At 42.2% G+C, this 27,959-nt stretch overlaps 1 protein-coding gene and 1 long non-coding RNA gene across 32 annotated transcripts in view; one reads left to right on the top strand and one right to left on the bottom strand.

The window, feature by feature from the left end:
- Nucleotides 1-27,959, bottom strand: part of LOC147023651 (neurexin-1-like) — a 1,116,838-nt gene that overhangs the window by 588,061 nt on the left and 500,818 nt on the right. For all 31 annotated transcript variants that reach the window (XM_085889296.1, XM_085889311.1, XM_085889305.1 and 28 more), the window contains 3 exons: nucleotides 2,978-3,097; nucleotides 2,171-2,552; nucleotides 1,598-1,788 (listed from right to left, as the gene is read on the bottom strand). In XM_085889296.1, coding sequence (XP_085745422.1) covers nucleotides 1,598-1,788; nucleotides 2,171-2,552; nucleotides 2,978-3,097 — 693 coding nt within the window. The remainder of the gene's footprint in view (nucleotides 1-1,597; nucleotides 1,789-2,170; nucleotides 2,553-2,977; nucleotides 3,098-27,959) is intronic.
- LOC147023653 (uncharacterized) lies at nucleotides 669-26,889 on the top strand. Its single transcript, XR_015060317.1, has 3 exons — nucleotides 669-1,000; nucleotides 24,239-24,378; nucleotides 25,159-26,889. It is a non-coding gene; the product is annotated as an uncharacterized LOC147023653 (long non-coding RNA).

Here is a 27,959-nt window from a genome sequence, read left to right as displayed (position 1 = left end):
TTTGGGCATATAAGGAAGGAATATGGAATTTAACCAAGGTACCATCACATTCTCATTTCAAAAGGCAATGTGGTACTTTTGGTGTTTATTGTAGAGGGGACTTACTTGGCTTCAGGAATGAAGAAATCATGGAATAAGCAAGGGATAACAACAATAGTTCAACAAAGTTGAGCTTGTGCAATGAAGATGCGAATATGATAACTGATGCAACAGGATGTCTTGAATTAGTTTGGAACTGTTGTTTAAGATTTCGAACACATTGTAAGAGTATAGTATGCTCTCCAACTTCAGCTCAACAATATTGAATACAGGGCGTCCCTGCTATATGGCGAAACACTGTTTCACGTATACAGTATGTCCATAAGTTACTTCGGAACATTTTCATTGTACATCCAAAACAATTGTACATCCAAAACAAAACATCCATGACAATTCCCTGCACTGATGTCTATTGGATGGAAGACCAGTTACCAGGCGTCCCACCCCACAACGATTTGGTATCAGCTTCCCAACGTTCCACCCCACAATGCACTGCATAATCTCCCTCTCAGACTATCTCACGTTGTGCATCGTTGGACTCAACCCCACCATGCATCTTTATCTTTGTGTACTGCGGTAATCATTGACCAATGAGTGGTAACAAAAAGGCTGGGCCTGCACGTAAGCGGAAACGCTGTAGTGTGACGGGATGTCAAGTTAGACAAAGTGAAACAAAATGAGAATGGTGAATGGCTAGTCAATATCACTCGCTGTCTTAGTTGTCTGTCAAATTGTTCAAATTATTTTATGCATACACATAGCCGCCGACTGTTCAAATTATTTTAAAGAATGCCAACGAGGGCTGTGCAGATGCCACGGCATGATGCACGGTGTACAAGACATGCTGTTTGGGTAACACAGCCCACACTGCAGGCATGGCCGAAGTGAGCGCGATGACCGTGGGAGCTCTCCGTGAGGTCGCGAGTGGACACTGAAGGGAGTTTGCAGCACAAGTGTTGGGGTTTGTGGTATGAGTGCATGTGCTGGCACAAAGGCTGGAGCCTGGATTAATGGGGTAAACCACATGGCTCAGTGGGAAGGATAATGATGGCAAAGGATGATGAAGGCAGATTGACAGAGAATATTAGACAGAGATTTTCAAGGTGTAAGACTGCTAAATTATTATGATAAAATAGTGAAAAGTTATGGTAAGTAAGATAAAAAGGTGTTTGGGTTTTAAAATTTGTTTAATTTATCACATTTTTTTTTGTCCTATATTTTGTTTCATACGTATTTATTGCTTGTTAGGCTTGTTGAGTGTGTTGTATAGGACATAAAGTCAGTGTTCGAGTGCATCCCCCCTAATTACATAAATTCTTATGGGGGAAAAAATCCCCACTATCCATCATTTCGTTACAAGTCCAACTTTTCTGGAATGTATCTTGGACTTATGGCAAGGACCCCCTGTATCCTTCCTTCCTTCCTTCTTCACGTGAACATGCATTAATAAATGATACCGATGTCAGATGTCATATTTGTGTGCCCGTATCTAAAAATCCAATACAAAAAACAAACAAACAAATAAAAAAAACCACAGGCATGTGACTGGAATTCTTACCTTTAAGATCCAGATTCTTGGCACCGTTGACATTGTCCGTGTTGGTGAAGGAGTCAACCTTGAGTGTATGCAGATTGTTAGTTTCCTTGGAAATGATAATGTTGTGCCAGTTGTTGTCATTCAGCGGAGACCGGGACTTATCCTGTATCAAATTTGGTCCGTTTCCAAGGTCAAACACGTAATTAATATGCCTGGAATACATAACAGAATAGAAGGAACAAACACGTGCTTTTGCATTGTCAGTATCATTCCAGGTAAAAATATAAAAATAAAAAAGTTGCTCACAATGACGCTAAACTTTGAGTGACTGCCTAAATCAGTCCACTGCACACTGAAATTCTTCAAACATTCTAAGAAAAGCAAAATACAAGTAAAGTTGGCAACACCTCGTTTGTAAATTGTATGAAATGTGCAGCACGCTGTCCAACTTTCATCAACAAGGAATTATCAAGGAAGCGTGACTTGATACTGAGTCTAAGTTGTTGATAAGTTGATACTGAGTTATACAGTGTCTAACTAACACTGAGTGCTAAGTTGCACTAGTATAAAATGTTGGACTGTGAAGGTGCCTACCCTTTAACAAGTTCAATGGCGATAAAGTCATTTCCATCTCCGCTGTTAAACAGTATGAGGCCATTGGGAGCTGTCGTTTTGAGCTGGAAATACAGGTGCATGGATGTGTATGCCTGCAGTGTTGGTAGGGTTAGGAAGCTGCCTTTTGTCTTGAAAGTGACAGGGTCAGCAGTTATGTTGACAATTCCAAAGCGTGCATTGAGTTCACAGTAGTCAATGTCTCCATTCTTGCACAGGTCCATATATGCCATACGGTTGAAGACAACATTTTGGAGGTGTCCAATGTAGTTTGAGGGCACAACAGAGGTGTAACGTCGCTCTGTCATGATGCCAGTCTCAATGTTGTGAAACTCCAACCGTGTGTGATCCCCAATCATCTGGCCTAGAGGGCAAATCCACCTTCATGCATTGGAAGATGACATGACAGCTTTGCAAAATGGCAGCACATCTATTAACAGTTGATTTTTATATTTCCTGCACTCATGGCAAAATAACTTTACATTTTATGTCATTAAAATAAAAAAATTAAAATTTCACTGAACGATGTTTATCCTAAAATGAAAGAATGTAAATGTGAAAAAAATTGGGATTGAACACCACAGTGTGTGTGTGTGTGTGTGTGTGTGTGTGTGTGTGTGTGTGTGTGTGTGTGTGTGTGTGTGTGTGTGTGTGTGTGTGTGTGTGTGTGTATACACACACACACACACACACACACACACACACACACATACGATATCACTGAATTGTGCTTAACCTCTAAACAATTATAATGACCAAATTAAGGGTTCAATATATGCACATACATACCTTCAGTTGTGATGCCATCAACTGTAAGACGTAAACCTTTTCCCCGTCGCATCACTTGAACTGTATGCCATTGATTATCATTTAAATTCTTTCCGGCGTAAAGCGTTTCTGGACCTTTACCTAAAGAAGGACAGCTATAGTCAGTGCAAGTCTCAATGAAATCATCACCAGGGATTTTATATTCACCTTCAACTGTTTGCTGACCAAAAATGTGTTCCTGGTACAGAAAACAAAACTGAAAAAGCACCTTTATGATGAAAGTGAAAAATAACAATGCATTAAACAGCTATACCGGCACATATTACTTACTCGTCCAAGTAACAAACAATGTTATAGATTAAACAAGTAAATTAAATAACTGAAATCATTGGCATAATCCTTACTCTGTAATATATTTGACAGTAAAAATTAAATCTAGGAACATACACAAGAACATAACATTTCATAATATGAGAAACTTACCTTGGAGCAAATCAGCAAATGAGCATATTTTTGTAGTTAAAAAAGCAAACAACAAAAAAAACAATTCAAGGATAAATCATTATAGCATAAACATTCTCAACCTGACAAACATTAATATTTTGCACAAAACTCCAGGAAGCCATTTTGTAAAGTGAATGGACAAGACATACGAGTCTTAGTGGTGGAATGGTTAGAGCATCTGCTCTGAGTGTGGGAGTTTGGCAGTTTGAATCCTAGCTGAATCATTCTGAGTTCTCTATTGTTTGTACTAGCTGAGTTTAATAATGGTACGTGCTGCTTCATTGTTTGACACTCAGCATTTTACTCCATGAGCTGGGTCACGAAAAAAACTAACTGGCAATATCAGATTGGCAGCTTTGTGCTGGAAAGCAGGTCATTTCAAGATGGCAGCCTGCAAATGTTATTACTGCATGGAATATGATAAGAAATCGATCCTGAGGCCAAGTGGTTTTTTTACCAAATGCATTGAAATTTGGAATACAGTGCTTCCATCACTATATCGCGTTTCACTTTTTGCGGCTTCATCACATCGCGGGTTTTCAAATCAAATTATATTTTATAGTACAATATAGTATTTTAAAAAAAAAAATTTTGTCTTAGGCTTTGCAGCCCCATGAAGTCGCATTTCCGATGAAAATTTTTTTTTATTTTCTTTTTAAATAACTGATTAAATGTGTGTGGGGAAGGTTAATAAGAGTGTGTGGTTGCAGTATAATGGTTGGAAATACGTTTAAAATGTGTTTAAATATATTTAAATAATTAATAAATATGTGGTTTCTACTTCGCGCATTTTCACCTACCGCGGGTGGGTCTGGAACGCATTAACCGCGAGAGGTGAGGGAGCACTGTATATATATATATATATATATATATATATATATATATATATATATATATATATATATATATATATATATATATATATATATATGTTATATTTGAGCAACAGAACATCCTCATTGTTGTTTTTGATATAATACAATCAAAGATGGCGACAGAAGTACATTAAGTTGATTTATCTTTCCAAAGATTGTTCTGGTAAGCATGAATGCTGATGTTATTGGGTTATTGTTTTTTGATTATTTTTGAACACTGTCAGCGAAATGTAAAGCCAACAAATTAACAATTTTAATAAATCAATATTCTATCATGCTCATTATTTGTATGGTCGCTATAGGATGTTGAGAAGCTTGAGTCGATCTTGCAGCCACAGGTCCCTCTAGAGCCCCAGACACCTGACTTATCAGATTGTTGCTTCTACCCATACAACCTTTAAAAGCCACAGAAGTGTCACTGCAATACATCAGTTACCTGAGTTTCTAGCAAACTGATGGATGCAAGATTGACTTGGGCCATACAAGATACTACAGCGAACATCAAAACAGAGAGCATGATATGGAGTTGTTTTATTACGATTGACAAATTGATTGATGGAAATATAACTGTGAGCCACTATCTCCATTTCCATAGATGTGAATTGTGGATTCCGAAGATGTTCCCCGACAAAGAGCTCATATCCCATCAGCCGATATGCACATGTGCATAATATGTTCTTCCACAGCTTCCCGTACAGATCTTGTCACCCCGAGAGACCAGTTGTCATGGGCCACACTCCTCAAACCTGCAAGGATTTGGACTTTGAACTCATCCTGCATCTGTCACCAGACAATGTTCCTGATATTTAGTTTCACAAGCACTGTCGGGACACATTCAAACACAAAATAGCCGAAGCCGAAATCCACAGCAAGAATATCAAAGCAAATTCAACCGGACAGGAACAAAGGAGATCATCAAGAGAATCAGCTTTGAGTAGTTCTCGGGTGTTCGATGAGGTTTGTATATTTTATGATAAAAGCAGCAAGTACAATAAATGCTCAAAGTCCATGGAGCCTCTCATTAAGGCATGTGAGCTTCGTTCAGACCAGAAGGTTTCACAAATAGCCACGCTGAATGAAGATAACAAGACATTGGCTATTACATCTTGTGAGTTGGTTGCTGCTGAGGCAAACAATCACAGAACATGTTACCATAATTACACTAGAGACTACGTAAGACCCAGAGTTCCCTGGATGGTGTGAACAAAGAGTACACAGATGTTGAAAGGGATGCTCACGAGATTATGTTTGTATAACTATCAGGGCATATCTGTTTCTGGCACCACATGTAATCTTGATGACCAGGATAACCGACAAACTTGTCAGGCACATGGAAACACCAGGTGTTGCGGTTATACCACACCCAAAGAAGCATTTCCATCAAAATCCAAAGGGAATTCAAAGACAGTGTGAAACATTCCCAAATGAACATGGGAAACTTCTGCTTGTTTCTGGTAATCTTTCAATGATGGAATTGGCCATACAGCACATGTAAATCAAGCGGCAGTTGCAATCGTACAAGGAGAGGGACAGTGATCATACACAGCTTCTACGGAAGGCTGTTCTATCCATAAGAAAGGATGTTTCAGGAGTCACAGGAACAATTACACCATGGCCACCACAGCCTGATGAGTTGGACAATGAATATTCACCTCTTCCATCCTCTCTCAGTCAAGAATCGAGAAAGATTATTTGCCATAAACAATGTTGCTGCAGTAGGTGGTCAGGATCTATGTAAAGCATTACCCAGGTTGCATGCATTCACAAGATGTGACACACAAGAGGTTAGTTCACTTGGATATGTAAGGTTAGGTATGGGAGCATGTGCTGGAGCAACACGTTGCTGCATCCACTTTTGTCGGTACTCCAGGGGCCTCCATCTGGCCATCTTCCAGGCAGATGCCTGGCCTATACCCATCTCCTTTCGATGCTGATCAACCTGATGCAACCATGAGGCACGTGGTCATCCCATTGGCCTTCTCTACTCACCAGGCTCCCTCACTGAGAGAATATAGTGAGCAGAATCAGAGTCAGAAAATTGAGCCACATGTCAATACAGCCACAGCTGATGCTCAAACTATGCAGGAAACAAATATCATTTGAGTCTCTCTCTCAGCAACCGCTCATTGGACACAAAGTCTGATCAGCAAAAGCCAAGGATTCTCTGAAGATACCTGGTTCTGAAAGAGTTAAGTCTTCATCTCAGATCCTTTGTCAGAGTCCAAGTCACATATCTGGAGAGCAAGACTGGAAAGCACCAAGGACCTGAATACGAGAACTTTCGTATTCCTGCATAGGTACTGACAGTGCCACACTCCATGATCTAGTGAATCCATGACTCCCCAGGTACAACCTTGATGTCTATTGACCTCCAGATCACAACCTGCAGACATGAATATCACTGCCAAGGTAAGCGAATCTCTCCGTGACGTCAATGTCCTCACCACAAACAGATAGTCATGATGGCAGCATCGAACATGTCATTGAAAGCCTGGATCTTTGTTTTGATCCAGGAAACCCATAGTCCCAGCGGCTCCGATTCCAAAATTCAGTGCCTTGAGGGCCCCTAAAAGGACATCTGGTGTTTCCTCAAGGATGACTGCATCATCTGCGAAATTGAGGTCAGATATCTTGATATTTCCAAGTGATGCACCACAGCTTGATCACTCCAGCATCTTCCACAGAATCCAGTGCTGAAGAGTGTAGGTGCCAATACACACCCCTAAAAACTCCAGTTCCAAGTGGAAACAAGTCGGAGATGGAACCACAACACCTCACAGCACTCTCTACACCAGAGTACAGTTCAGAAATCAGATTGATAAATTTTTGTGGCAATTCATGAAGATGGTGAATCCTCCCCCCCCCTCCCCTGAGGGCATCCCGATTTACTGAATCAAATGCTTTGTGGAGATCAATATAGGCTGCGAGAAGCCCCTGCCGAAACTCTCATCTGCATTCGGTGAGGACCCGGAGAGCAAGGAAATGGTTGATTTCTTTGTTGTAAAGCCCAACTGCTCCAGGCGCTGGTGCTCGAGCAGATGGAGGTGAACCGTATGAAAAATTATCCTTGCATAGACCTTTCCCAGCACTGAGAGCAGCATCAACCTTGGTAGTTGTTGCAGTTCTAGCGATCACCCTTCCCTTTCAAGAGAGGGACAACAAGGCCCCTTTTCCAATCAGTTGGGATGATGCCTGTGCTCCAAACAGAGCACAGAACTGCATGCAGTGACACGAGTACAGCCTTTCCACCAGCCTCGAAGTTCAGCATTGATGCCACAGATCAATGGGGCTTTACCCCCTTTCACCTGGTTCACTGCAGTCTGCTGCGTTTCCACAAATGAAGGCGGTTTGCAGTTGATCGGAGGGTCAGCAATGGAGATAGTTGTACCCCTCACATCCAACTCAACAGCTGGTGGGTCAGCCTGGTATAGCCAATCAAAGTAACCGGCCCAGTTGGCCTTCACTTCGCACTCCTGTAAAGAGCCCATCACCCTCTGCTCAAACAGCAACACACCGAGGGACAGGCTTGGAGGAACACAATGCACAAATTCCTCTATTAGCAGGACGAGAATCATTCATTCACAGATGATGCTCTAACCCTTCACAGATTTTTCGCAAATAGGCCTCCTTGTCTGCCCTTAGCACATGTAGAGTTTTACACCTCAGCTCATTGAACAACTTAGCTGTGCCATTAACCCTGGCCCTGTGATTCTGGTAAATGGTATTCCATGTCCCTTGGGAGACAAAGTTCCTCTTCTCTGGGTTCCAAGACATCTGCTGCCAACATCAAAGATGCTAGTCTTGAAGGTACTCCACAACTCATCACGATTCCCCACAGCACCCAGACCCCACAAATCCCCACTCAGCCTGTTTGCAAACTCCTGAGCTACCCTCTTTTCCCTGGGCTTGTTAACATCTTGCCTCAGCTGGGATGGTAACATTCTCCTGGATTTAAGCTCCAACATCAGAAGTGTTTCAACAAGCCTATGGTCGGTATTGAGGAACTGGTCACTTCGGTAGACCCTGCAGTTCTGAATCATCCTCCAGTGACCTTCAACGAGCACATGGTCAATCTCCTTTGCCACACCGACATCACTGGAATACCAAGTAAAGGAATGAAGCTGTGGGTGCTGAAACCTTGTGCCAGCCATGCAAAGTCAAGGAACTTGGTGTTATTTTGGTTCACAGTTCCAGATCCATGGGAACGTACACGTCTCAGAGCAAAGACAGGTGAACATGTGCTCTTCGGGATAGGACATTCCAGGCACCCACCCGAAAGGACTTTCTCAGATTAACGCAAGGAGACCACCATCTGGTGGCCGACACCTCAGCACCACCCTGATACGCGCGACCACAATCCAACCTGGGATGGTTACCCATGTTTTTCCTCATCATCAAAGATTGTCGGTCCTGAAGGCTTTGTCCCAATCCGTTCATCTAGTGAGCTGTCCTGCGATGGGCATCTGCACAGGAGGCACTCCAATGGAATGGGTTTTCTGTTTTCTTTGCGTTTTTCGTGTGTTTTGTGGAGTGAAGTGTTTTACAGTGGCCGGTGTGCAAATCCTGCCACCAACCTCCTCGGAAATGTTACACACTGGAGGAGGACATCCACAGACGCAGTTGGCACCAGATATGGATTGCCGTTGGCTCACAAGGAGCTCGTCTACCCTTTGACAAGTTTTGTTTTCAGTTTTGTTTTCAGTCCATATCCATACATCCTCAAAAGAAAACCTGGTGGGGGAGATGGTTTCGTTACTGATGGACCCAACCATGAAATCCGTTCGTACAGGTTTACATGCTACGTGTATCAAGTCACTGATCTGATCAGGCCTGACCTGGCAATGACACTTGGGATTGAAGGATAGCTCAAGGCTTTAACTATTATCGAAGAGCACAGAGTACCAAGAGACATTCATTCAGTTGAAAGATTCCTGGTTACTGCCCACAAACTTGTTTGACATCCTCCAAGACTTCATGGGTCAACTGTATGCAGCCAAATACAACACCAATGAGGTTAACATGCTTCGTTATCAGTTGTTCTTGGTGAAACAAGGTTATGTATAATCTGGTCAACTGCCCTCATATGAGGATTGTCCGAACATGCATACTTTGAGAACAAATTACCAATGCGCAGTGTGGTTCCACAGTCTGGAGAGAAATTCCAACATACCAAATTCTGCAGATGGGCACGGATGGAGTGAAGAGCATGACCACCTTGTTATTTCCTGGATGACAGGTCCTCCCACTCAAGATATCATCCTTGAGTTTCTGTTATGTAAATGTTCCAAAAGCCAAGGAGACTGCTTAGGCAGCAACAACGCTCTGAACCGAGTCTGGTTCTGATGGATGGTATTTATACCGTGTTTTCCATTCTGCACATGAAAACTTCTTTTCCAGAAAGTCAAATAGACAGGAGTCGATGCTTTCGATGCTGTGCAAGTCGAAAGGACAGAAAATATGATTGAACTCTAAGCAAGGTATTACCAGAATACGCATCTGTGAATTGAACGGACTTGTGTGGTCATAACTTGATAAATGAGTCACACAGGGGTGAATATCTAATTGATTCTCCAAATACTCTAAACGTGGGTATGTGGTCTTACATGAACATAGTTTGATTTGATCTTCCTGTGGATGCCACAGCCAGTGCTGTATTTCCAATAAATCATGAAAGAAATGTGCAAATAAAGTTGAAAATGGGATCCATTTTTGTTTCTCTACAATTTTCAGTCTTTGGTCGCCATCTTGAAATGGCTCATCGAACATGAGCTGGGAACACAATCCAAAAGATATTTCACTATCTCAGATCAAATATTTTGCCAAATGACCAAAAACTCAGGTGAAAACCATGACATAGCTCAGCGAACTACTACTTGAAAAAAAATTAGCATTTTTGGATGCCATTTTGAATTGACGCAGTCTTTAACATGATGCTGCCTGCCACTCTGACATTGCCAGCAGGGGTTTTCATCATCTACAGATATAAGACGATAAAACATCATAAGCGTTTGTCGCTCAAAAATGGTGCGGAAAAGTGAAAATTAGGTTCATGACTCATGGATTATTGACAATCAACCATGGCTTTGATGGGCCTAATGGCATCCTCCTGCATCAAAGTTCCTTGTAAAGGGAACTAACATTATTATATGAACCATAATTTACAGAATTTGACTTCAATACCATTCTTTGTCAAAATGGGGTGATAAAGTCACGTCACCTTCTTTTTTCCGACCAGGTGAGCAGCGTTACATCATAAATACGATATATGTATACATATATACATATATATATATATATATATATATATATATATATATATATATATATACTGTACTTATATATACACATAAGTATTAAAAACGAAGACCCACTCACATTTCTCTCCACTGAATGGAGTTAATAACCAATTAGCTCTCACCTTATCAATTAAACCTCCAATCATAGGTGAGAGATGTGGGTGGGTCTTCGTTTTTCATTAACATGTTGATTGTTTTTGACGTTTACACATGGTACATGCTTGGGAGCCTGGTTGGTGTGCATTTCTGTCTGCGCTGTCGCTGATGATTCACCAACAAGCGATGAAACCGGTTCAGCAGGTGAGGGGTATGTAACATTGAGATTCTCATCTGTTTACTATTTGTGAACATCTTTACAGGTGTAGAGGAACTCTGGGAAGGGTCTGCTTCCTTATGCAGTCTTCAGCTGGAAGAGCATGGGAGGAGTCAATAAATGTATATATGTATATGTAAAGAAAGACCCACCCACATCTCTCACCTGTGAATGGAAAGAATAGCTAATCAGCTCTCACCTAATCAACTAAACCCAGGTAGCGGGGATTATATATAAATAGATTGACACCTCCTGCTTTTGACATTTGCATGTGGTACATGCTTGGGAGCCTCATTGGTTTACATTGCTGTATGCGCTGTCGCTGATGATTCACCAATGAGCGATGAAACCGGTCTGGCAGTTGAGTTGGTGTGTTACATTGGGATTCTTGTGTGTGTACTATTTGTGAATATCTTTATAGCTGTGGAGGAACTCTGGGTTTGATTTGAAACAGGAAAACTCTTACCTTGTGTTGGCCTTCTTGGATTGATTTATGCATTTTCTTCAGATCGAATAACTATATATATATATATATATATATATATATATATATATATATATATATATATATATATATATATATATATATATATATATATATATATACACACACACACACATACACACACACGTCATTAACAACCTCTGGCTGTATTGGAGAGCATAGCTGCAGATTGTGTCACACATGGAAAAAACGCATAATCTGGAAAGAACAAAAGCCTGTCTGCCATTCAGATGATTGTTCCCACCAATGCAACCCAAAACACCAGAAGGAAAATGCCATCAGATGGAGATTTAAATCAAAACATGTGGAGGATGACAAAGCGCTCCTATCCGATCTCCAATGGACGTGAATCCTGCACATTCCAGGAATAAAGCGGCGCTTCGAACTCAGAGGCTTCAGCATGGCCACTCATGTCAAAGGACAGACATTTAAGGACATCACTGGTTAAACATCAAACAGAGCCACCGATCCGGATTTCGAACTTATTTTCCATCATCAGGATGGCATACCACATAAATATCTCACCAATGATGACCATGGTCATCATTTAAATGTCATTAGCACCCTCTGACTGTAATGGAGATCATCAGCTGCAGATTATGTTCACATGGGAAAACTGAATAATCTGCAAAGAACAAAAGCCAGTCTGCCACTGAGACGGTTGTTCCCGCCAATGCAACCCCAAAAAGCAGAAGGCAAGTGCCATTGGGTGGAGATGTAAATCAAAATGTGTGGAGCATGACGAAGCACTCCCACCCAATCTCCAACAGAGGTATAAAATATATACACATATTCAGATAATTTTATTGCCATATGTAGCACATATAAATATCACAGTGGTGCCATTAGAATTTTTTGAATATGAGTGCTCTCAAATAAAAATAAAATTTGACAAAAAAAACAAAAATCTAAAAATAAAGATTCATGGTTTAAAAGTGGAACCACACGAGGATAAAAATTATTCCTGAAACGGTTGGTGGATGTTTTAATACTGCAGTGCCAATGGCCAGAACATAGTAGTCGAAAAGATGTTAAATGCAGGATGACTAGAATCTTTGCCAATATTTGAGGCTTTGGCAAAACATCTCGATGTGTTTATAACTTTGAGTGCAGGTTGGTCAACACCAATGATCCTCTGCACAATACGAATAACTCTTTCCAACAAGTTGAGGTCATGTACAGTGATGTTGCTGAACCAAATATTAATCGATCCCATTAAAATACTTTCAATAACACGGCGATAAAAGTTCACTAAAGTGTGAACATGCATACCAAATTTTTTCAACCATTGAAGGAAGTACAGTACAGGCACTGCTAATCCCTTTAAGCAATACTTCCAACATTCAGAGTCCAGGACATATCATGTGAAATGTGGATGCCCAGAAATTTGAAAGAACTTAGTCTCAACATCTCGACCAGCGTTTCTCAACCAGGGGCCCGTGGCCCGCCAAGGGGGCCATCAGCCTTCGACTGGGGGGCCATGAGCGGACGCCGAAAAACTGCGATTCAGAATGTAGAAGCTTGTAATGTACAATTAAGGTGATGAGTCTCCGGTCAAAGTGAAAAGCGTAGATGAGTTTAACCACGATTTTAAAAGAGAAGGCGTATCCCACAGAGCATTCAAAGTAAACCAATGTTTACAAAAACGTTAGAATTTTGTTTTTTCAATTTTTTTCTCAGATGTCGAAGGTTCGAAAGTGGAATGACAGTGATGTCAAGTTTGGATTCACGAATGTCAGTCAAGATGGCGTGGACTGCGCGCAATGTCTGCACTGCTCGGTCGTGATGTCAAATGCGTCACTACGTCCTTCCAAACTTTCAAACCATCGCGACAAGATGCATCCCGGAAGGAAGGAAGATAATATCGACGCTCTGTCTGCGAAACGATCACGATATGACCGTGAAGCGACACTTTCCAAATTTGGATTCCGGCCAGAAGAAAAACCTGCTCCAGCTACGAAGTGGCATACCAAATTGCGAAGTGCAAGAAGCCGTGTACAGAGAAAATGGTGGAAGTGATGATCGGACCAGAGGCGAAAAAGAAGATCCAGCAAGTTTCGCTCTCTAATGACACGATCCGACGACGGATTGACGACATGGCCGCTGATGTGTGCCGTCAAGTTTGCTCCAAAATCAAACAAAGCACGCTCCAGGCTAGCCTTCAATTAGACGAGTCTACCGACACCGCCCTGGAGAGCCAGTTGATCACCTTCGCTCGCTACTAGAGAGAGGGAAAGATGAAGGAAGAATTCTTGTTCTGCAATACCCTACCAACCACAACGACAGCGGCGGATATCAAAGCTATTGTGGACTCTTTTTTTGAAGCTAATGGACTCGGTTGGCAGAATTTCAAGCACATTTGCACTGATGGTGCCCCAGCGATGGTCGGCATCAGAGGAGGGTTCATCACGCTTGTGAAGAACGAATGGCCCCATGTGACGTCCTCCCACTGTTCACTATGCCGATATGCTCTTGCGTCAAAGACTCTTCCGCCTCGTTTGCTGGAAGTCATGGACTTCGCGGTCAAAGTGATCAACTTCATTCGTGCGAAGGCCAAAAATCATCGGCTCTTCCAACTCCTGGCCAACGAAATGGGAGCGGAACATGTTGGACTTCTGTTTCACACCAAAGTCCGTTGGCTATCGAGGGGGAAATGCCTCTCTCGGCTGTATGAACTCCGGGTTGAGGTGGAAATCTTCCTGCGAGACAACGAAAACAACCTCCATGTCCACTTCGACAATGACGAGTTCATCATGATGCTCGCCTACCTGGCCGATATATTCGGCCGACTCAACAAAATGAACCAGTCCTTGCAAGGCCATGATGTGACAGTCAGTGACGTTAAAGACAAGCTTGCCGGACTGTCTGCTAGAATGGAAGTCGGGCAGGCACGAATCAAGGCCGGGTCCACTGCCTCGTTTCCTTTCTTGGACGAGCACCTGCAGACGCAGAGGATTGAGCTTCCCATCGGCATCAAAGATTGCATCACCAGACATCTCGACAATCTCTCCACCGAGTTCAAATCGTATTTTGACGATGCACCGTTGGATGTTCCGTGGCACAAAGACCCGTTTAACGCCAAAATTGAACCTACTGAAGACGAAGCAGAGGAGCTGGCAGAGTTGAAGGTTTCAAAAGCAATGAAGCTGGTCTTCAGTAACAAAGAAGACCACTCCACCTTCTGGTTGTCTGTTCAGGATGCGTATCCACTACTCAGCAAGAAGGCATCCGTAATGCTCATTCAATTCGCCACAACATATCTTTGCGAACCTGTATTTTCTGACCTTGCGACCATTAAAACGAAGTCCAGAAACCGTCTTGACGTTGGGAACGATATTCGCCTTGCTGTGTCCAAGACGGAGCCAGACATAAGAGGCCTCGTCAGACAAGCCCAACAGCAAGTGTGTCATTGATTGTATTGCTTAGAAAAATGTTTACTTTGATTTATCTTTTAAGACTGAGTAAATAAATTTCATAAAACGAAATCTGCATCTTTTATTGAAGGGCAGGGGACCACGAATGTTAAGCCACTCGGTAGGGGGGCCATGGGCCATCAAAGGTTGAGAAACGCTGATCTAGACCATCAATGGTGATAGAGGCACGTGTAACACAAGACTTCGTAAAATCCCCAATAACTTATTTCGTTTTGCAGACATTCAGTTTGAAATTGTTCGCCGAACACCACTCTGTCAGGTTCTGAACCTCATCTCTATACGCCATTTCATCATTCATGATCAGGCCAATTAAGGTCATGTTATCCGCAAATTTAACCAGGAAGTTGTTTTCTCAACAGCAGCACAATCATAAATAAAAAAGTGAATAAAGCAGAGGACTTAAAACATAGCCTTGAGGAGCCCCCCCCCCTCCGTTTTCAAGACAAGTGATGAGGACATGCAGCTGCCAACTTTCATCACCTGTGGCCTATCACTTAAAAAGTCTAAAATCCAATTACAAATAAAATGACAGTTCGATATCTCAAAGTTTCACAAATAATGGTATTAAAAGCAGAATTGTCATTATCAAAACACATCCTCGCATAGGTATTACGCTTATCCAGATGTCATAAAATGGGGTGGAGGGCTAGTGAGACGGCGTCATCAACAGAACAGTTTGACTGATAGGCAAACTAAAACAGGTCTGGAGTTTCAGGAATGGCAGCCTTGATGCGAGACAATATCAAACATTCAAAACATTTGATTATGACTGATATTAGTGTGACTGCCCAGTCACTGTTTCGGCACGTGGCCAGAGACCTTTTCGGTATTGGTTACGATGACCGATTTTTAAAAACATAATGGAATGATACCCAACTTTAGTGACAGATTAAAAATGTCAGTGAAAACTGCAGATAGCTAATCTGCACAGTACCTAAGGGCACAAGATAGAATTCCATCAGGGCCAGCGGCTTTTCGAACCTGCACCCGAGCGAAAGTTTTACTCACGTTGGACTGGGAGACTTCCAGAGCGGCAGCCTCAGAATCAATTTCACAAGTGAGGTGTGGTTCAGCATTGACCACGTCAAAACGGGCGTAGAAGTTGTTTAAAGTGTCTGGCAACTTGGCATCAGAGCTGTCAACTTCCTTCGATTTCATCTTATATGATGTGATGGCCTGGAGCCCCTGCCATTGTTGGCATAAATCCTTCTCATTGAATTGATCATCCAGCTTGTTTCTGCACTGCCGCTTGGCAGTTTTGATGGCTCTCTCGAGGTTGTAGCACAATCTTTTGTACATAGATTCATCACCTGCTTTGAATGCGTCAGCCCGAGCCCGTAGTTTGTCACAAATATCCCTGTTGAACCATGGCTTTTGGTTGGGATAGCTCCGGACCAATTTAATTGGACCAAAGGTTTCGATACAAAACTTCACCTAATGGGTAACAGTGTCCGTGTATTCATCCAGATCAGCAGATGAGTCCTTAAATACGTTCCAGTCCAGTCTTTAAATACGTTTAAAACACCCATGTAGCTGAACAATGGATTTTTCTGACCAGCACTGCACGGTCCTTATGACAGGCATTAAGTTCCTGTTTATATTCTGGTATCAGGAAAACTGAAGAATGATCGGATTTACCATAGTGAGGGCATGGTACCGAATGATAAGCACCCTTAATTGTTGTGTCGCAGTGGTCTGAAGTTTTATTGCCTCTTGTTAGACATGTGACGTTTTGGAAATACTTGGGAAGCACCTTCTTGAGGTTGCAATGGTTGAAATCTCCAGCAACGACGGAAACGGCATCAGAGTAGGGATTTTCATTGTGAAAAATAATATCCGAAAGTTAATGAAGTGCTGTTGCGGCATTGGCATGTGGTTGTATGTAGACAGCAGCCAGGATAACCAATGATAATTCCTGAGGCAGGTAGTAAGGGTGGCACTTGATCACCAAGCATTCCAGATCCAGTGAACTGAACTGAGAAATAATGTCCGTACACCAAGAGGTGTTGAAAAAGAAACATCTCCCCCTCCCTTTACCTTAGCAGTAATTTCCTTCGATCTGTCCATTCGATACATCGAGAAACCAACTCAGTGAGTCGGAAAGCACAGCACTCATGTCACATTGGTGTCGAACATGGCAAAAAAGTTCATCAAGTTTGTTGTCCATGGACTACTGATTACCAAGGTGAATACTGAGAAATGGTGGGCAAGATAAACGGCGATGTAGTCTTACCAGAACACATCCTCTTTTCCTGCATTTGCGTGAACGGCGAAGTCCTTTGTTCTCAGGTGTTTGAAAGGAGGGGGTAAAATAAAGAGAGATTACCGACTGACCTGTCTGCGATGGGAACGTAAATAGGCCCATAGACCCAGCTTCGTCATGGGACATTCCAATAATCATGAAGGCATTGGTCGCCACGGCATCAAGCTGAGCAAAGGGTGTGGTAGAGGTGCTAGCCAAATTACTTGACAAACTCAGTTCAGAAGACATGATAGCACAAGATGTACCATGTAGAAATGTCTGTGTCTGATAAAGCTGATAAAGCAAATGTCAGTGAAGCTCATGAAAACACAGAGAAGACTTTGTGGTGCTGTATTTGTGGTGTACTATATATGATGTTTGAGACGACGGCATCTATACTTGCAAGAACACGGGCAAGGTGACTTCCGGTTGGCAAGGTGACTTCATTCCCTGGTGGCATGGATAATGTAAGCAGTGGACATACTGCAATTGCAATAAAGTTTGTTACATCAAAAAAGCCCTGCATTGAGATGAACACAGCAGCGACGATAAAAGACGATTTCTTAACGGACTGTTGGACTTTATCACAATGCTCATTTGGAAACCAACGCAACTGTCCCAGGAGTCTGAAAAGGAACACCGTGAGTACTTCGTTCTTACATCTGCCTGTCATTTGTCTTCGTTTGAAAGAGTTAGCAAATTCAAAGAATGGGTGATTACAAAAAAATATATCCTGAACGACTTGAGTTCTATTTTAGGTCAATGACATCACAGAGGATTCAAAAAAAACCAATCCATCCCGCGAGCAGTTTGTGGCTTGAAGACGTATTTACTGTTGAAAAGCCTCGCATAACCCAACGGTCTCTCCCGAAAGCCATTTGATCAACTGACAGAGTGGGTTAAAGACCATCTCTTACGCAAAACCATTGGTGATCGCAGAACACTACTGGTTTTACAACCATTTTCAAAAAGACAGGGAAAGTGTGAATGCATTCTTAGCCGAGTTGAAGAAACTCTCTGAACATTGTGAGTTTAAGAGTTTACTGCTTGAAAAGCATTTTGGGACATGGTGGTATGTGGCTTCAAAAGTAGCAAGATGGTTATGAAGCTGATAATGGAGAAGGGCTTGTTACTCAACAAGGATATGGAAATTGAATATAGCATGGAAGCAATGAAAACCTGCCATCCATATTCAACTAGTAAAAGATCAGCCAAAGGTTGGGATGCCTGATAATAATGAATGCTTCCAATGTGGTAAAAAAAAAAAAATCAGTTGGCTGATGTTTGTTAGCATCATGGAGTACAGTAGTACTCCATGTGTCGGGAAGGCATGGGAAAATAAGATATTGGAATGCCGTTGGTGCAAATAGAATAATCTGGCACCTGGACAGGAAAAGGAACGATGTGAGATCTGCAGTGCAGTCGGAACAACCGAAGTGGAAGATAACCTCAAATGTCTGGTATGTTGGTGGTGCAACTGAAGTGAAAGCTGTATTTGAAACAGTGGACATGGAGGCATCTTTTCATGCTTCATGCTGAGAAAACCAATAATGGCAACTTAAATTTCGGTTGATGTGAGTTTTGGAGCGATGGATCAACGCATGGAACTGGACATGGGAGCAGCTTTGTCAGAAGTATCGGAGACACTGTATTTGGAAATTTAGACAAGTTAGCACAACTGTCAGAGCAACCTACAGATGTGACATTGAAAAGGTGCATCAATGATGAGGTGGAGGTTTGTCGTGAGCTGATGGTGAAGACCAAATATGAAAGACAAACAGCTACAGTGCCACTGTATGTAGTGAAGGTGACAGACCCTACTTTGTTTCAAGGAATTAGGAGCTGTCAGAGTTCAATTTGAACTGGGGAAGTGTCAAAGCTATGGCAGTATTACAGTTGAAACTGGAGAACGTTCTGGAGCAAACCATGTGTTCAAACCAGGGGTTCGGTATGGCTAAAGGTGTGGAAGTGTAACTGGAGATGGAGGGAGCAGGGCTTATATTTTACAAGTCCTGCAACAGGTCCCTTTTGCCATTTAGCAAAATAGATTAGTCACAAGCGTAAGAACAGGTCTTATTGGAGCAAAAAACCCAGAAATTATGACGTAAATACGCCTCTCCGTCTTTCCCAAAAAACAGGGTTGCCCTATGACATGGCACTTGCAATTTTTACCGCAATTGGTAGAGTTTTTACAATGTTTTGATGTTGATTGTTAAATTGATGATATACACTGGTTGGGAAGATGATAAACATTTGAATAACTTGAAGCTGTGCTCAAGTTCCCATCGTGCGCTTCCTGTTTGGCTGCTGGTTGGATCATTGGTTAGGGGGCACGGCTATGCCGCTGATGCAGTGCCCCTATTACCAGTAAACTGGTGCTCATTTCACCGACCTCGGAAGGATGACAGGCTGAGTCAACCCCTGGTGTTAATTCAGTGGTCAACAGGGTTCGAACTCAGGACTCTAGGACCCCAAGCCACCACCCTAACCACGAAGCCAACACCAGGCTATGTGCTCAAGTGGTTGGATGAGTTTGGTTTGAAGGTTCAGAAACCCAAATGTTTTTTCTTCATGCAGCCCTCAGATTAGCATTTTGGGTTTGTGTTAGGTGCTGAGGGTATTTATCCCTGAAAATCCAATGTGGAAGCCATTCTGAAAGCTTCTCCACCACAGAATGCAAAGCAGTTGCAGTGTTTTCTTGGGATAGTGAAATACTATTGCACGTTCATACCAGATATGGCTACATTAACATACCCATTGAGCATCTCAAAGAAGACATCGAAATGTATGTGGGATAAGCAATGCTGGAGTGTATGTTGGGAAATTAAATGGAAAACTAGAAGGGCACTCGGTGGAGCGCATACCTCTGCCACGTAATGCCTGATCCAAGAGAACGTATCGGGCCCAATACATTTTTGAAATATCATGCTCCACAGTATTATAAGGTTTTTGGCCCTTCCTCTCAACGGTGAAGAATCACTTTAAAAATTCAATAATTCTCGTATCCATATCCGGATTCGGATCTTCACCAAAATTGGATCAATTCTTCATTGTCGCACACCCCAACATGTCCACCAAGTTTCATCCAAATCCGTCCACAACTTTTTTCAGATATTGTGCTATATATTAGTTTAGCCCGATCTCTCAATGGTGAAGAATCACTTCAAAAAATTATCAGAACCGGATCCGGATCCGGATTCGGATCTTCACCAAAATTGAAGCAATTCTTCCTTGTCACACACCCAACATTGTCCACTAAGTTTCATCCGAATCCGCACACAACTTTTTGAGATGTCGTGCTGCATATCCTTTTAAAGCCTGGTGTTGGCTTAATGGTTAAGGTGGTGGGCTTGGGATCCTCCGATCCTGAGTTCAAATCCCGCTTGGCTGTTGAATCAATACCAGGTGGGGTTGACTCTGCCTGTCATCCTTCCAAGGTCAGCAAAATGAGTACCAGCTTGCTGGTATCCTGTGTCAGTGGTGACCCGTCCAGGATTGTGCTCACTAGCCCAGGAGACTGTTTAGGCAGCACCAACGCACTGCACAGAGTATGGTCTGGGTGGAAGGATGGACGGACGGACAGACGGACATCATTTTTGGTCATTTCTCTCAATGGTGAAGAATCGCTTTAAAAATTCTAGTAGTCGGATCCAGATCTTCACCAAAATGCAATCAGTTTGTCCTTGTCAACACCCAACCTGTCGACAGAATTTAATCTGGATCTGTCCACAACTTTATGAGACATCCTACACACAAACAAACAGACAGAAAATGGTGAAAACATAACCTCCTTCACCTTCGGTGGCAGAGGGAATAATTGTGCTGGGTGTTTTGGTTCACTTTCACCCAAATTTGCCTATTTCATTGGCTGTTGATGCACCCCCATTTGGGCTAGGACTATAATTTCACACCTCAAAGAAAGTGTGGAGTACCTGATTGCTTACATATTGCGCTCACTGCCACACGCCAAAAAAACTATCCTGGGATTGAGAAGGAGGGTCTCGAGATCATATTTGGAGTTGCAAAATTTCATAACCATCTTTTTGCACATCACTTCACCTTGGTCACTGACCACAAAGCTCTCACACTCATTTTTGGGCCCAAAAAAGGAATTCCAGTACGAGCTGTTTCACCTTTGCAGAATTTGGCCATAAATGTTTGCATATCGTTGTGACATTGTTTATCATATGTGTCAGCAGAATGTTAATGCTCATTGGTTGTGACGTTTTCTCCGAGGTGTAGGAGGTGACAAAGGTAATTCGGAGCAACATTTGTTTTGTACAACTGAAGCAAACGGCGTAATTATAACCAAATGAAGAGCCCCCCAGTGTCAGCACAATTGAGAGCTAAGGGTACTCGCATTGATCTTGTGTTGTCTCTAGCGATTTATTTCATGCAGAATGGTTGACCTGAAGACAGGAGTTCACCTAAACTGACACCGTATCATGCCCGGAGGGAACGGTTAACCTCTGTGTGTATTGTTTGCCGTGGGTCATGTGTACTGTTATTCCCAATGAGTACAGAAAATAATTTCTGGACAGTCTACATGAACATCACTCAGGTGTTGTCCAGATTAAGTCTTTGGCAAGAATGTATTTATGGTGACGACTATTGATGCTGATGTTGAGCAAACTGTAAGCGAGTGTGGTTATTGTTGTACAGTGGAAGCTGGAAGACTGGAAGTGGTAATCCCATGAGTGTGGCCAAGTCGACCCGAGCAGTGAGATCATTCAGGTTTTGTGAACTTGACTCAAAGTGGTTACAAAGTGGTTAAATTGGCCTGAAGTATTTCGCATGAAAACCATGACGATGGATAAGGCCATTGAAATTTGAGAGTTTGTATTTGCTCAGCATGCTTTGCCTGGAGAAGTGGTTAATGGCGATGGTCCTCAATGGGTTTAGATTAATTTGAACATTTCTTATGGGTGAAAGGCATAAAGCACATCAAGGATTTTCCATATCACCCTTAAGTCAATGGGTGCTTGGAGGGGTTAGTTAGATCCTTCAAATATCATATGAAGAAACACAGTAATGGATACTAGGGATGCGGAGATGTCAAACTGGCCTCGGGTTGTTTGTTGGCTTCCCGCATGACACCTCACTCAGCAACCAAATGGATGCCAGGGCAACTGATGTTCAGTAGGGAACTACAAACTAGGTTAGTGCTGATGAGACCGAGTCGAGGCAACACATCACAATGGCAACACCCAGCAGTTGACAACAATCCTCAGGATTTTGTTGTTGGCGAGGTTTTGGCCAGGTTATAGAGCTTGTCAATATAAATGGCAGAGATGCCTTGAAAGGGTGGTAGACCCCCATGACAAATAATCTGCAGGTTGAAGACTCTGTCTGGAAGCATCATGTGGATCAGCTTAAAGATTTGTCGAGTAATAAGTTTTGACAAAATTGTTAGTCTGCTTGAACAGGACGTGTTCTCACCGATGGTGAAAATTCCGGACCCGTTTACCGATACGGTTATACCTCACAATCTGGCCACAATAATGCTGTGGAGGGAAAGTCGCCAGATCAAGAATCAGTTTGAAGAACAAGTGGTTAATATACCTGCTGTACCTAGGTACCATGCTTGCACAATACGTAAACCACAGCATCGAATTGAATTGATGCTATATCGGGTATGATAGACTAGTGCACATGATGTGCAGTCGAACATGTGTACTATGTATCAGGAGTACATCTAGTGTCGTCGTTGGTTACCAAGTACAAGTTTGTGCTATTTGATGGGGGGGGGGGGAAGGTGTAATATTTGTACGACATTTGATGTGGCAACGTCTATATTTGTAAAGGAAGACCACAGGGAGGGGCATGGGGGATGAGGTGTGAGGGCTGAAATAGAGATTTCAGCTTTTCTTTCATTTAAAACTTACTTTTAAATATTCAAATTTTGATTAAAAGTTGTTTATTGCTTGCATTTCGTTAAAATTTGTTCTGATGCTTCTTAATGATTCAAAATATAACCATGAATTGTATCTGGAGACATCAGCCAAGTAAAATACAGCGCAGAGAATATTTCCTCAACTCCATGGCATGACCGTGCTGTCGAAAGTATCGTCTGGTGCTTGGAGATAAAGTGAAGATACTGTGTTTGAAATGCTGATGGGTTGTAAAAGTTCCACAACAGGGACCCTGTTGATTGCCTAAACCGAAGAAAGACTCCCATATATGGTGCTTCTCTGAAACCACATCCTTTTCGGCTTCACCACGAGATGTGCCTTGCTCAAAAACCAAGTTGAGCCACTAATCATGAGATGTGCTTTGCTCAGGGATAAGTTGGTTGTGCCACTTAGGCCTAAGTCACATTTGCCACGGCGGCCGTGGGGTCTCCAAAATCTACGGCCACTAGCAATTATAAGGCGGCCGCAGTATTTCCACGGTCACACAATGTCGCAGTCACATATGTTTTTATTTTTTGGGGAGCCGCACGGCGTATTTAGTAATTGTGGAGACCGAAAATGTGGGGTTGCCGTAGGTCTTTGATTTGATGTCGCACGGTAACCTTAAGGGGGCCCTGCGGCGGCCATAGAATTTTCAAGGCAGACGCAAGGTAGCCTCAAGGTGCCCACAGGGGGGCCCTAAGGCGAACGTGCGGCCAGACGGACGGTAACGAGTGGGTTCATTTTTTATTTATTTTTTTTAACCGTTTTTTTTTTTTTCGGCTTGTCGAATTGCTACGGCGAACGTAGAAATGAAAAAAGTTATAACTCCGCGTTATAATTCCACGGTGAGCCCTACAGCCTGTAAAACATAGCCAAACAGCGTAGGGCCATCCTGAGGCCACCGCACCGCATGGTTCTGTCAATTCAGAGGGCGTACGGCCGCCGTATCCTCGCCGTAGAGCAAATGTGACCTTGGCCTTTTCGCAAGATGTGCCTTGCACAAGTTGACTTCTCTAAAAATGAGTATAAAACCCGGGGTGACTGAAGATAGACAAAGCAGTTTGTTATACTCATGATAGCATTCTGTTCAGCTTGGGCTCAGGTTGAAGATTAAAGAGGAATTTTAGACCTGTTCTTGACTTCTTGTGTTGTGTGAAGCTATATTATCCTTGCCATGACAAGCCATTATACTTGATGATTGTGTCTCTCCTAATTACAGCATAGTAATCCAGGAATCGAGGTGCGAACCCCAACAGAGGGACATGTGACTGGGCTTCACTCTCAGGTGGCGTGGATACTGCACATAGCGAATATACCGGGATTGCAATAAAGAACCCTCTGTTGAGATGAACACAACAGGTAACACATTACAATTGTGTATCTTAGCAGAACTATTTTCATATATGGAGGAAAATAAAGCAAACAGTGATGATGTAGCCCCAGTCTACAAGTTAGCAGATCTCTCCAAGATGTATATAAAATGTGACTATACGTAGAACAGCTTGTATGTGATATCAATAGCTGATTACACACAACAACAGATTACAAAAAAACAATTCCAGCCAAACTTCCTCCCATGCATGCCCACAAACAAGGTCATGATATGTTATTAAATATTCCTTGAGGATATTGGAGGTTACTGTTAAAAGAACATGTGAAAAAGATGACAATGATGAGGCCATACATTTAGCAGAAGCAGCGAGCATTGTTTTCAGAGATATGCTGGGCGTGCGGAAAACTGTATTCAAAGGAAATTTTGAGGAACAATGCCAGGAAAAATCAGTTCCAATGTCTGTCGACATTCAAATACAAAAAGCACAATCCATAAATTTCATTGAAACACAGGTTGAGAATTCATCCGAAATGCTACATTGGATGGTGTCAGAACTAGATATGACCAGAATAAAACAGAAGTTTGCAGTATCACAAGAATTGGTTCAACTTACCAGAAACAGGAGTTCCAATATCCAACACTATGAGCAAATGAGAGCTGATCAGGTTATGTTCAGTCATGGAATAGATAGAATGGGAAATATTTTCTTGGAAGGAAGCATGGACTTGATTACCTCTGCCACCGAAGGTGAAGGAGGTTATGTTTTCACCCCCTCTCTGTCCGTCTGTCTGTCTGTCTGTGTGCAGGTTATCTCAAACATTTGTGGACGGATTTGGATGAAACATGGTAGAAACGTTGGGTGTGTGACAAGGAAGAACTGATTCAATTTTGGTGAAGATCCGAATCTGTATCCGATAATTTTTTAAGTGATTCTTCACCATTGAGAGATAGAGCCAAGAACGACATAGTACTGTTTGTATAGCATAATATTTCAAAAATGTATTGGGCCCGATATGTTCTTGTGGATCAGGCATTATGTGGCGGAGGTATGCGCTCCACCGAGTGCCCTTCTAGTTGTACTTGATATCAGAGATATTGCAGACGAAGGAGTGTTAGCAACAGTGAGAAGGATCACAACAGAGTTAGTAGCACTTAGTGTTTCACCTGAGGCATAAATATTGGTACCTAAATCCCATGTTCTCATATATGATGAATAAGTATCTGCAGATGTATCAATGAGGTAAGTGAAGAACTGTTCACCAAGAAAGCCAGATCCATTTTGATAATTACCTCCCACATCAGCAGTTCTGATCAGGCACACAAAGAGAGTGACATACCAGGCTGGATATGTTTGGGGACAAGCATGAAAAGCAGCTCCAGAACTTCCATGTCCCAGTGATTGTGGATGAAAAATGTCACCAACACAAACATGGATCCTTCTCTGGACAACAATCCCTGAGGCATCAAAGTCCTGTCAACAACTCATCAATGTTTGTGTAATCCAGACAGAGGCCACAGAGAACAATGCAGGTGTGTGAAAAGTAATCTAAGGTGAACTGCATGATGCAGGTGTGGTGGTGACTGTGAAAGAGTGTCATGAAATAGGCTACTTGGACTTTTCCACTTTGGTGGACATGAGTTAAGGAGCTCGGCTCTTTTGGAACTGTTTCAAAACATCTATTCAACAAAATGTCATTGCAGTGAAGACACACTTGAGTACTGCTACATGATACAGGAATACAAACGATTAAATATACACCAACATCATATACATATGTTTTTAGATCCTCGTGGAGGATCTCTAAGTCTTACTCACGTTGTTGTTCTTGTGTACTTTTTTGTTTTTGTTTTGTGGACCTTTTTTGACTTTTACAGTTTTCAGTTTTCATCGAAACTTCCTGAAACTTGGCATATACAGTATATGTAAAAATACCCTGTGCAGACAGTAACCATCTCCGATTTTGAAAATTCCTCCGAGAAAAAAAGTTATGACATCAAAATATCTCGGCTAATGGAAATCGCCGAAAAAAATTATCTCCGAAACGAGGCAAGCTTTTTGAATTCTGTTTGCGGGAATCCATCAGGGCATGAGCAGAGATGAATTACCGCACATATGATACATCACTATGACGTCATATCAACTTTTATGACGTCATTCCTATTTTTTGTTTCACAACCCAGAGTTTTCATCGGATCGTCGTGAAACTTGCCATGTATATGCAGAAATCCCACGCGCAGGCAGTAACCGTCTCCGATTTTGGAAATTCTTTCTAGAAAAAAAGTTGACGTCATAATATCGCCGCTAATGGAAATCGCCTATACCATTATCTCCGAAACTAGGCAAGCTGTTTGAATTTTGTTTGCGGGAATCAAGCCGAGCATTAGCACAGATAATTTATCACAAACCTGTACATCACAATGACGTCATATTCGTTTTTATGACGTCATCATTAAGAGGATGAAGATCTTAGATCATTCGAGCTTGTTTGTTTCACAGCCTACAGTTCTCATCGAAACTTCCTGAAACTTGGCGTATGTGTGTGTATATATATATATATATATATATATATATATATATATATATATATATATATATATATATATATATATATATATATATATATATATATATATATACACACCCTGCGCAGACAGTCGTGATCTGCAATTTTGAAAATTTCACCGAGAAAAAAAGTTATGACGTCAAAATATCTCCACTAATGGCAATTGCCTAAAAAATTTTACATACATACATACATACATACATACGAGGTCCATCTAAAAAGTAACGGGACTGAGCCTGCTGTGTGCTCCACTTACACAAGTTGAATGAAGTTGTGTCACAGTCTTTAGCAACATTCCAGCAATATATATGATTGGTGATGGTTGACTGCGCTCAGTGTGTGATTTTTTCCAGGTCGTGCTTTACATGTTGTCTCGTCTGAGTCGTCGCGCTATGAGTCGTGAGCAGAGAGCCAATCTGAAGTTTCTTGCCAAGCTTGGCAAAACACCTTCCGAATCGTTTGCAATGCTGCAGCAAGTCTATGGGGAAGAAACAATGTCACGTACATGTGTATTTGAATGGCACTAGAGGTTCAAAGAGGGACCGGAGGAGGTTGAAGACGATTCATGGTCTGGAAGACCTTCAACGAGCAGAATGGCGGTGAACATCGAGCGTCTGAAGCAGATGGTGCACGCAGATGGTCGACTCACGGTGCGGATGATTGCTGAGGAACTTTCCATCAACAAGGACACTCTCTGGAGCATCATCACTGAAAATCTCGAAATGTGCAAGGTGTGCGCAAAGATGGTCCCCAAGGTGTTGTCCGAGGACCAGAAACAGCAAAGTTACTGTCTGTCAAGACATTATCCAGCGCCATGAGGATGATCCAGACCTGCTCAGGAGAGCCATTACTGGCGATGAATCGTGGATATTCGAATACGATCCCGAGACCAAACGGTAGAGTCGTCAGTGGAAAAGTCCGGTATCACCAAGACCAAAGAAAGCAAGGATGTCGAAGTAGAAGGTCAAGGTAATACTCATTGCGTTTTTTAACATCAAGGGCATCGTCCACTTCGAGTTTCTACCACAGGGTCAGACAGTGAA

This window comes from Eptatretus burgeri, chromosome 7, assembly GCF_056783735.1.
Source record: "Eptatretus burgeri isolate ZD-2024b chromosome 7, Ebu_testis_v1, whole genome shotgun sequence".
NCBI classification, from domain to species: Eukaryota; Metazoa; Chordata; class Myxini; order Myxiniformes; family Myxinidae; genus Eptatretus; species Eptatretus burgeri.
The sequence above is the reverse complement of the archived record's forward strand: the minus strand, read 5'-3'. Positions and strand labels throughout refer to the sequence as shown.